The 12,500-nt window shown below is 38.9% G+C and overlaps 1 protein-coding gene across 4 annotated transcripts in view; it reads right to left on the bottom strand.

Annotated features, from left to right (window-relative positions):
* The window catches only part of LOC137627509 (carbohydrate sulfotransferase 1-like), a 19,734-nt gene that overhangs the window by 507 nt on the left and 6,727 nt on the right, over positions 1–12,500 (bottom strand). For 2 of the 4 annotated variants that reach the window (XM_068358598.1, XM_068358596.1), the window contains exon 2: positions 1–1,313. This exon is cut by the window's left edge and continues 507 nt beyond it. In XM_068358598.1, coding sequence (XP_068214699.1) covers positions 280–1,275 — 996 coding nt within the window. In that variant the 5' untranslated portion in view covers positions 1,276–1,313 and the 3' untranslated portion in view covers positions 1–279. Of the gene's footprint in view, positions 1,314–2,698; positions 3,837–12,500 lie in introns of those variants that run through there. The other 2 variants (XM_068358599.1, XM_068358597.1) reach the window with 1 other exon arrangement.

Below are 12,500 nucleotides of genomic sequence, written 5' to 3'. Positions count from 1 at the left end.
ATTATTCTATTCACAGTCTTTTAACTCTACAATCGCGTTAATAACTGAGAGAAGTTATCTTCTATAAACCTAATTCATTATTCTATTCAGTCTTTGAACTCTACAATCGCGTTAATAACAGAAAAGTTATCTTCTAAAAACCTAATTCCTTTTTCTATTCACAGTGTTAATAACAGAAAAGTTATCTTCTAAAAACCTAATTCATTATTCTATACCAACTCTTTTCTATCTACCATCGCGTTAATAACTGAGAAAATCAGTTATTTGCTAAAAACCTCGTTAATTTTTCTCATAATCCAACAATTTAACATTTCTATCTCTAGCTCGCTTTAAGGATCCGAACACAACGTGACCCAGTCTCTTCAGAATGACCTGACAAACGGCATTACTTTCACTAGCGTTCAAAATCTCCTGTGTGATCTCCCACCTCCAGGACTGGTACTCCTCCGTACTGTTGGCTTCTATTTTCAATCCACCGTACACTGTACTCTTGGCTCGCATGTGTTTGTTGACGAATTCCACAGTTTCATCTTCCACCACCGGAGTTCCGAAGAGGAAACCGAACAGGTTCCGAATCGTACCGTATGGGTCGACGCTCAGGGTCTCGATCTGCGTTCGAAACACCTTCTTCGGATACAGTCGTTCGAATCTGTCGTAGGTGTCCAGGTCCTTCTTCATATCGCCGCACTGGGTAGGGGCCGAGTTCCCCCAGCCCAATTGGTTGTAGGAGGATAAGGTCGCCCTGGGGTCACGGGTCAGGTAAATCAGCTTCATGTTCAGAGTGTCGTCCTTGAGAAGGTCTTCTACCCAGGCCATTCGGGAGCGAATCACTTTGATGATTCTTACCCTCGAGTTAAGACACCTGCCGCGGACGTCAATCTTCTTGCATTTCTCCAGATCGTCGGTGTATTGCATGCAATAGGAAACCTCAGGGTGGAAGACCTCGAAGAAGACCGTCCACTTCTTGAACCACTCCTCGAAATCCTTCGTGTATTTGCACAGGGCGACGTCCTTCAGGAACTGAGCCACGCAGGTCCCATTGAGGTGGCACGGATCATTCAGCATGGTTATCGTTCTGAACAGCGGTTCGAAGAACACAACCGAACCCCCATGAGTCCTCAGCAGTTTGGCCATCAAGGTGGAACCGGTCCTGCCGGAGGAACTCATGAGGAGGATGAATAAGGGCCTGTTGTGTCCCTCGGACGTTCTTTTGGCCGTCGGAGGGTTGTTCATTTTTGGCTGAGTAACTGTTTGAACAACCGTCATCGGCTTCATCTCCTTGGTTTGGGATCGGGCGACGTTTGGAAGTGACACTGAAACAAGAAGAAACAATGGTTATTAACAGTTGATTATATTGCTTGAGAGAGAGAGAGAGAGAGAGAGAGAGAGAGAGAGAGAGAGAGAGAGAGAGAGTGAGAGAGACCCACAGCTACAATATAGAAGAGAGAAAAAAGAGAGAGAACACGGTCCAAGTTGAAACTATATTAGAACCGTCCTTAAACAATATCTCTCTCTCTCTCTCTCTCTCTCTCTCTCTCTCTCTCTCTCTCTCTCTCTCTCCATATATATACAGTATATATATATATATATATATATATATATATATGTATATGTATATATATATATATATATATATATATATATATATATATATATATATATATATATATATATATATATGATGAGAGAGAGAGAGAGAGAGAGAGAGAGAGAGAGAGAGAGAGAGAGAGAGAGACGTTCAACTTCAAAGATAAGATGATACAGTATTACCAAAGTCCCACAACAACAGAAGTAGAAATAAAAATAAAAAAACGAGATTTGTATTTTTTCAGTTTTGCCTCCTTTCTTATTACTAACATTCCTTTCAAAATGATGTTAATGAATGTCGAAAAACATTTCCTTAATATCCTAATTATATTTTTGGATACAAAAAAAAAAATGTGCACGCATTTACATTAGAGTTTTATTTACACTGATACTTTCATAAAAATAAATAATAATTTCATAATATGTCTTTCATTACTATGTAATGTTGATTATATGTTAATGTAATTGCATTTTGTTATCAATGATATTCTTAGTTTATTCTAGAATTTAACATTAGAGATTTATTTTATATTTACAGTGGACAGGTGTTTGGTAAGCATGAAATGTTAATGGTATTATGTACAAAAAAAGTTTGCATTTTATATATAGTGCACACACACACACATATATATACATATATATATATATATATATATATATATATATATATATATATATATATATATATATATTATATAGCCTATATGTATATATATATATATCTATATATACATGTATGAGGTACTTCAAGCATATAACAAATTTTACATATATATATTTATGTTTATATATATATATATATATATATATATATATATATATACACATATATATATATATATATATATATATATATATATACACACATATATATATATATATATATATATATATATATATATATATATATATATATATATATATATATATATATATATATATATATATAATCAAATACATATACACATGTACGCATATATATACATATATATATACATATATATATATATATATATATATATATATATATACATATATATATATATATATATATATATATATATATATATATATATACATATATGTGTGTATATGTATATATACACATGATATAAGAATAACAAATAAATGTTCTTAGCGATAAAGCTTCGGTAATTCCCTATACTAACATCCAATACATCCCGCCTCTCCAATCATAATAACAATAACATTCACAAAAAAATCAATCGTAATAAAACCATATCCTCAATTTGCATCATCTAACAAAGGAACCTTTTCATCCCGGGCTCGCCTCAAGGACCCAAAAACAGTGTGACCCAACTGTTCGAAAACGTCCTGGCAAACGAGATCCTTCTCCGCCGCCCTTAGGAGCTTCGCCGAGATTTCCCAGCGCCAGGCCTGATACTCCACGGAACTGTTCGCTACGATATGCAAATAGGATGTGACCTTTCTCTTGGAGCGCATGTTTTTGTTTATGAACGCCTCCGCTTCGTCGTATATAATCCGGTTCCCGTATAGGAAGTCGAACAGTCCTTCGACGGTTGGTTCTAAGTTGATACTCAGCGCCTCGAGTTGTATACGGTGGGTCCTGCCCGGGTACAAGTGGGCGAATCGAGCGAATGTTTGCAGATCCTGGTCCATGTCGTGGCACTGCCTCGCGGGCGAGTTGTTCCAGCCCATGTGGCGGTAGGAGGCTAAGGTGGCCCTGGGGTCACGGGTCAGGTAAATCAGTTTTACGTTCAGGGAGTCGTCCTTCAGGAGATCTTCTATCCAAGCCATTCTGGATCGAATCACTTTGATGATTCTTACGGTCGCGTTTCGACACCGGCTGCGGATGTCGATCGCCTTGCAGTTGCTTTTGTCGGTCGCGTAGGTCAAGCAGGTCTTGACCTCCAGGTGGAAATACGAGTAGAAGACCGTCCACGTCTTGAACCATTGCTCAAATTCCTCTGAGTACTCGCACTCGGCTATGCCCTTCAGGTACCGAGCGACGCAAGTGCCATTGGTGTGACAGGGGTCTATTTTGTAGTTCATCGTTTTGTACAGCGGTTCGAAGAAGAGCACAGAATTCCCCCTGGTTCTCAAAAGGTTGCTCACCAAAGTGGAACCGCTCCGACCGGAGGAACTCAGGAGGAGAATGATCAAGGGCTTCCTGGGGGATTTTGTGTCCGTCGGAGGTACGTGTATTCGACTCTGAGCAACTTCCTCTGTTGCCAATGTGTTCTCCTTGATCATGGAGTTGACTGTTACTGAAACAAGAGTAGAAATAAAATAGTGTTAAGCACTGTAATAAGGCTTTAGAAGAGTTGGAAGACCCAGGCCTACATGATTGATATTTGACTGTTACTTAAACAGGAGTAGAAATAGAACAGTGTTAAGAACTGAAATAAGGCTCTAAAAGAGTTGGAAGACCCAGGCCTACATGGCTGGGATTTGACTTACTGAAACAAGAGTAGAAATAAAATAGTGTTAAGCACTAAAATAAGGCTTTAGAAGAGTTGGAAGACCCAGGCCTACATGATTGATATTTGACTGTTACTAAAACAAGAGTAGAAATTGAATAGTCTTAAGAACTGAAATAAGGCTCTAGAAAAGTTGGAAGACCCAGGCCTACATGGCTGAGATTTGACTATTACCGAAACAAGAGTAGAAATAAAATAGTGTTAAGAACTGAAATAAGGCTCTAGAAGAGTTGGAAGACCCAGACCTACATGGCTGAGATTTGACTATTACCGAAACAAGAGTAGAAATAAAATAGTGTTAAGAACTGAAATAAGGCTCTAGAAGAGTTGGAAGACCCAGGCCTACATGGCTGGGATTTGACTGTTACAGAAACAGAACTAGAAATAGAATAGAGTTAAGAACTGAAATAAGGATCGAGAAGAGTTGGAAGACCCAGGCCTACATGGCTGCGATCTATGTAGCTTGAAGTAGGAGATGATGAATGGAAAAGTATTGACTTAAAAGCTCAAGGTAGAGACGACTGGCAAAATCTAACTGGGGCCCATTGCGTTAATAAGCGTTGGAGGAGGTGATGATGATGAGGATGATGATGATGATTATGAATTGAAATATTAATTGAGGCATTCACAAATCAAAAATCATCAATTATTATATAAACTAGTGAAGGGAACTTCACAACATAGGGACCTTGGATTTCCTTCATTTTTTTTTTTACTTTAAACTTCATCATTTATTTAATACAATGTTTGAAGAGTTAACCGATTTGGTTCCATAATAAAGTTTAATATAAAGTTAATCTTTCAGCTAATCCAAAATGTGTGACGACGAAGTAGCCACTTTGGCTATTAATGGACGATTTTTCAAAAAAAAAAAAAAATTGAGTCTTTGTATATCCAAGTCCCCTTTTTAGTGTGAAAAGAAGAATACTTTTAAAAGACAATGAAGCAATTTAAGGAACAGCATTTTCAGTTGTGAAGACCCTTAGTATTATAAACGACCCAACTATAGTTTATTTCTTTTAGCGAGTCATATTTGCACCGACTCGCAACGGTGCCCTTTTAGCTCGGAAAAGTTTTCTGGTCGCTGATTGGTTAGAATTATCTTGTCCAACCAATCAGCGATCAGGAAACTTTTCCGAGCTAAAAGGGCACCGCTGCGAGTTGGTGCAAATGTGACTCGCTAAAAGAAATGGACTGTAGGGCCTTCTCTAAGACAATTGGAAAGTAAATTGGTATAACTCTCTCAATTTACTAGTAGTTCCACCATCAATTGATCAAAGGGATTGACTATAGAGTGCTGGTTCGAAACTCAGATTGAAAGCGGAAAGTAAATTAAAAGGTATGATAAATACTAATCATTTCTGAAAAAAAATCGGAGAGAATTGGCCACATTATATTCAATACCACTGTTAAAAATTTGCCGTAAAAAACGGTTTAAATCTGTTTTAAAAAAAAGGATATATTGACGTAAAGGAGTGATATTACATTCACCAATCCGTAAGAGATAATAACAAAGTATGGTAAAATTACGGTCGCCTGTATTTGACTGAAATATGGCTGTGAACAGTATATTTTTACGGAGAATTTCCGATTAAAATTACGGTTTTTAACAGTGTATGCTAAATATTGCACAAAATATTTTATCGTCCATTTTTCGCTTAAAACGACAAAATAGGAAAACGAGGCAGGGAGAACGAAGGCAAGTAGAGGTTTCCAGAGCCAGTATTAAAGAAAAAATAAATATATTAGGGAGACGAATGCTGCAGGGGTGCGTCTGGTGTGAGTAGAACCCACTAACCACTAAATGGGTCCTGGTGTGAGAGACACTGGCTAGCAACAAGACCGGAAACCAAATAGGTGAATTCCCTTTTCACATGCCACTCCTCTTCCCTCCACTTCCATCCTCTTCCCTCCACTTCCCTCCTCTTCCCTCCTCTTCCCTTCTCTTCCCTCCACTTCCCTCCTCTTCCCTCCACTTCCCTCCTCTTCCCTCCACTTCCCTCCTCTTCCCTCCACTCCCCTTCCTCACACTCCCTCCCTAAGTGCTGTGTTGAAAGGTTTAAAGTCCACTCATGAATAGCAGGGGCAAGGGACAGTGACATTGCCTTATCAAGCAGGACAATGCCCTGGAGACTGACCATATACATATATTCAGCGCCCAAGCCCCCTCTCAATCCCATCTATGACCAAGGAGAGCCAGGCAATGGCTGCTGATGACTCAGCAGATAGACCTATAGGCTCCCCCAAACACCCTCCATCCTTAGCTCACAAGGATGGTGAGGTTGCAGCGACTAAAGGAAATAACTGCTAAATATATAATTAATTCACTCACGTACAATCTACTTCAATCTTAGATAGTGATTTCTCTTCAAATTCATTTTCCCTCATTATCAAATTCATTTGAGACTTGGAACATCTGTTGCAAAGGTGATCGCTAGGTAAGTCGTTGACTTTTTATAGCATTATATAATGCTCGTAAAAATTGTAATTTTGTACATTATACAACTCGAGTATGTTAAAAATTGTTATTCTGTACATTATACAACTCGAGTTTGTTAAAAAGTAGTCATTCTGTACATTATACAACGCAAATTCATTAAGAGCAATAATCATTTATATTATATAACGCAAAGTTGTTAAAAATGATAATTCTACATATTATATAACGCGAGTTTGTTAAAAACAATAATTCTGTACATTATATAATGCAAATGCGTTAAAAATAATGATTCCATACATCATACAATGAAATTTCGTTAAAAACAATAATTCTGTACATTATACAATGCAAGTTTGCTAGAAAATATTAATCCTATATTACATATAAGTGTTATGATACATTTAGAATATCATTAGATAGGTTTTTAAAAACGTCCTGAGGATTTCAATGAAAGAAATTACATGAAAGGTTTGGCAGATAGGTTTAGCCACTCGAAAGTGCACAGGTGTTATGCTTGAGTATATGTGGACGTTGATACAACCCTCATTAGCATGTTGAACTCATGGTGGCATTTTGATAGTGTAATTACACATGTGTTTCAATACCATGACTGGAAATACATAGAATTTTTTGATTAATTTGTATGTGGATTTATCATTTACTTAAATAGAGAATATATATTGAGGTATAAATCAACTGTTCAGTAAGTGCAGCCCTGAAGAATGCCACAAGTGGGCGGTTGAAACGGCTATCAGCGTATATTACACATCATAATTCTTTTAACTTCAATAGAGAATGCCATAAGTGTATGGTTGAAACGGCTATCAGCGTATATTAAACATCGTAATTATTTTTTATTTCGAAAGCGAATATATATATTGAGGTATAATTCAACTGTTAAGTAAGCGCAGCCCTAAAGAATGCCATAAGTTCGCAGTTGAAATAGCTATCAGCATATATTAAACATTGTATTTCTTTTTATTTCAATAGCGAATGTATATTGAAGTATAATTCAACTGTTCAGTAAGTGCAGCCCTGAAGAATGCCACAAGTTAGTTTTTGAAACAGCTATCGGCGTATATTACACTTCGTAATTCTTTTTACTTTGATAGCGAATATATATTGAGGTATAATTCAACTTTTCAGTAAGCACAGCCCTGAAGAATGCCATAAGTTCGTGTTTGCAATAGCTATCAGCGTATATTAAACATAGTAATTCTTTTTACTTTGATAGCGAATATATTTCGAGGTATAATTTAACTGTTCAGTAGGTGCAGCCCTGAAGAATGCCACAAGTGGGCGGTTGAAACGGCTATCAGCGTATATTAAACATCGTAATTTTTTTTTATTTCGAAAGCGAATATATATTGAGATATAAATCAACTCTTCAGTAAGTGCAGCCCTGAAGAATGCCACAAGTTCGCAATTGAAACAGCTACCAGCGTACATTAAACATAGTAATTTTTTACTTCAATAGGAAATATATATTGAGGTATAATTCAACTGTTCAGTAAGCGCAGCCCTGAATAATACCACAAGTTCGCGGTTGAAACAGCTAGCAGCGTATATTACACATCGTAATTTGTTTTTACTTCGATAGTGAATATGTATTGAGGTGTAATGCAACTGTTCAGTAGGTGTAGCCCTGAAGAAAGCCATATGTTCGCGGTTGAAACAGCTATCAGCGTACATAATACATCATAATTTTCTTAATTCAATAGCGAATACATATTGAGGTATAATTCAACTGTTCAGTAAGCGCATCCCTGAAGAATGCCACAAGTGGGCGGTTGAAACAGTTATCAGAGTATATCAAACATTGTAATTCTTTTTACTTCAATAGAGAATATATATAATGAGATATAATTCAACTATTCAATAAGCGCAGCCCTGAAGAATGCCATAAGTTCGCGGTTGAAATAGCTATCAGCATATATTAAACATTGTATTTCTTTTTACTTCAATAGCGAATGTATATTGAGATATAATTCAACTGTTCAGAAAGCGCAGCCCTGAAGAATGCCACAAGTAGGCGGTTGAAACAGCTATCAGCGTATATCAAACATCGTAATTGTTTTTACTTCAATAGGGAATGTATATTGAGGTATAATTCAACTGTTCAGAAAGCGCAGCCCTGAAGAATGCCACAAGTGGGCGGTTGAAACAGCTGTCATCGTATACTAAACATCGTAATTGTTTTTACTTCAATAGAGAATATATATTGAGATATAATTCAACTGTTCAGAAAGCGCAGCCCTGAAGAATGCCACAAGTGGGCGGTTGAAACAGCTGTCATCGTATACTAAACATCGTAATTGTTTTTACTTCAATAGAGAATATATATTGAGATATAATTCAATTGTTCAGTAAGTGCAGCCCTGAAGAATGCCATAAGTTCGCGGTTGAAACAGCTATCGGCGTATATCAAACATCGTAATTTTTTAAAATTTAATAGCGAATATATATTGAGGTATAATTCAACTATTTAGTAAAAGCAACTCTGAAGAATGCCTTTTAATGGTCGAAACAGCTATCGTTATATATAAGACTTTGCAATATTTGGAAATGATTGGTAAAGAGATTTTTGGATGTTGAACGCAACTTATGGATCCAAATATATTGGTAAAAATTTTTATACGTGCTTACATATATTCAAACACACGCACACACAAAAACACACATATACATACATATATATATATATATATATATATATATATATATATATATGTGTGTGTGTGTGTGTGTGCATGTATATACAGTATATTTGATAATAATAATAATAATAATAATAATAATAATAATAATAATAATAACACGAAAGAATTTAAAAAACATTGCGGTGAAATCAATATTGTGAATAACAGACAAATAGACATAATCATATCTTAACCTTCGAATGGGGCTGACAGAGAGAGAGAGAGAGAGAGAGAGAGAGAGAGAGAGAGAGAGAGAGAGAGAGAGAGAGAGAGAGAGACGAATTGGTGCAAGCTTAGTGGGGGCGCCGATGCCTCATTAAATCGCAGGCTACAAGTGTGCCTTTAATTTTACGTCAAATATATCCATGTTCGTTTCCTGTTCATGTCTGAATTTATAGCTGGTCAACCTACCTGTCTATACCTTGAACCACTAAACGCTGCAGCCGTTTGTAGTTTCACCAAAGTCGGTTGCTTTGAAGTCAATAAAAAAATATTTCCAACACAAATCACTTGATTTTCTGCAATACTAGAGGAGCGGTTGGGTAGTAGTAGTAAGTAGATTAACCTCTGTTTATGACGGCTCGGCTTATCAATGGATGTGGCAAATGACATTTTAACACAGGTGGAGAGCCACATATATGTTTCATTCGTGTAGTGTTTAAAGACCGCTCATGAATAGCAGAGGCATGGGGCATTGCCCTAGCAAACAGGACAATATCCTATAGACTAACTATAGGGTAAGACCTTTCTCCACCCAAGCTAGTACCAAGGATGGTCAGAAAATGTACTGTTTAAAGACTTCTCATGAATAGCAGAGGCAGGGCACAGTAACATTGCCCTAGCAAGCAGGACAATATCCTATAGACTGACTATAGGGCAAGACCTCTCTCCACCCAAGCTAGGACCAAGGAGGGTCAGAAAATGCACATAAATAGCAGAGGCAAGGGACAGTGACATTGCCCTAGCAAACAGGACAATATCCTATAGACTGACTATAGGGCAAGACCTCTCTCCACCCAAGCTAGGACCAAGGAGGGTCAGAAAATGCACATAAATAGCAGAGGTAAGGGACAGTGACATTGCCCTAGCAAACAGGACAATATCCTATAGACTGACTATAGGGCAAGACCTCTCTCCACCCAAGCTAGGACCAAGGAGGGTCAGAAAATGCACATAAATAGCAGAGGCAAGGGACAGTGACATTGCCCTAGCAAACAGGACAATATCCTATAGACTGACTATAGGGCAAGACCTCTCTCCACCCAAGCTAGGACCAAGGAGGGTCAGAAAATGCACATAAATAGCAGAGGCAAGGGACAGTGACATTGCCCTAGCAAACAGGACAATATCCTATAGACTGACTATAGGGCAAGACCTCTCTCCACCCAAGCTAGGACCAAGGAGGGTCAGAAAATGCACATAAATAGCAGAGGTAAGGGACAGTGACATTGCCCTAGCAAACAGGACAATATCCTATAGACTGACTATAGGGCAAGACCTCTCTCCACCCAAGCTAGGACCAAGGAGGGTCAGAAAATGCACATAAATAGCAGAGGCAAGGGACAGTGACATTGCCCTAGCAAACAGGACAATATCCTATAGACTGACTATAGGGCAAGACCTCTCTCCACCCAAGCTAGGACCAAGGAGGGTCAGAAAATGCACATAAATAGCAGAGGTAAGGGACAGTGACATTGCCCTAGCAAACAGGACAATATCCTATAGACTGACTATAGGGCAAGACCTCTCTCCACCCAAGCTAGGACCAAGGAGGGTCAGAAAATGCACATAAATAGCAGAGGCAAGGGACAGTGACATTGCCCTAGCAAGCAGGACATAATCCTATAGACTGACTATAGGGCAAGACCTCTCTCCACCCAAGCTAGGACCAAGGAGGGTCAGAAAATGCACATAAATAGCAGAGGCAAGGGACAGTGACATTACCCTAGCAAACAGGACAATATCCTATAGACTGACTATAGGGCAAGACCTCTCTCCACCCAAGCTAGGACCAAGGAGGGCCAGAAATTGCACATAAATAGCAGAGGCAAGGGACAGAAACATTGCCCTAGCAAGCAGGACATAATCCTATAGACTGACTATAGGGCAAGACCTCTCTCCACCCAAGCTAGGACCAAGGAGGGTCAGAAAATGCACATAAATAGCAGAGGCAAGGGACAGTGACATTGCCCTAGCAAACAGGACAATATCCTATAGACTGACTATAGGGCAAGACCTCTCTCCACCCAAGCTAGGACCAAGGAGGGCCAGAAATTGCACATAAATAGCAGAGGCAAGGGACAGAAACATTGCCCTAGCAAGCAGGACATAATCCTATAGACTGACTATAGGGCAAGACCTCTCTCCACCCAAGCTAGGACCAAGGAGGGTCAGAAAATGCACATAAATAGCAGAGGCAAGGGACAGTGACATTGCCCTAGCAAACAGGACAATATCCTATAGACTGACTATAGGGCAAGACCTCTCTTCACCCAAGCTAGGACCAAGGAGGGTCAGAAAATGCACACAAACAGCAAAGGCAAGGGACAGAAACATTGCCCTAGCAAACAGGACAATATCCTATAGACTGATTATAGGGTAAGACCTTTCTCCACCCAAGCTAGGACCAAAGACCTTTCTCCACCCAAGCTAGGACCAAGGAGGGCCAGAAATTGCACATAAATAGCAGAGGCAAGGGACAGAAACATTTCCCTAGCAAGCAGGACAATATCCTATAGACTGATTATAGGGTAAGACCTTTCTCCACCCAAGCTAGGACCAAAGACCTTTCTCCACCCAAGCTAGGACCAAGGAGGGCCAGAAATTGCACATAAATAGCAGAGGCAAGGGACAGAAACATTGCCCTAGCAAACAGGACAATATCCTATAGACTGACCTCTCTCCACCCAAGCTAGGACCAAGAATGGTCAGAAAATGCACATAAATAGCAGAGGCAAGGGACAGTGACATTGCCCTAGCAAGCAGGACAATATCTTATAGACTGACTATAGGGCAAGACCTCTCTCCACCCAAGCCAGGACCAAGGAGGGTCAGAAAATGCACATAAATAGCAGAGGCAAGGGACAGTGACATTGCCCTAGCAAGCAGGACAATATCTTATAGACTGACTATAGGGCAAGACACCTCTCCACCCAAGCTAGGACCAAGGAGGGTCAGAAAATGCACATGAACAGCAGAGGCAAGGGACAGAAACATTGCCCTAGCAAGCAGGACAATATCCTATAGACTGACTATAGGGCAAGACACCTCTCCACCCAAGCTAGGACCAAGGAGGGTCAGAAAATGCACATA

This window comes from Palaemon carinicauda, chromosome 35 (assembly GCF_036898095.1).
Source record: "Palaemon carinicauda isolate YSFRI2023 chromosome 35, ASM3689809v2, whole genome shotgun sequence".
Classification (NCBI taxonomy): domain Eukaryota; kingdom Metazoa; phylum Arthropoda; class Malacostraca; order Decapoda; family Palaemonidae; genus Palaemon; species Palaemon carinicauda.
This window is presented reverse-complemented; position numbering and strand designations above follow the sequence as displayed.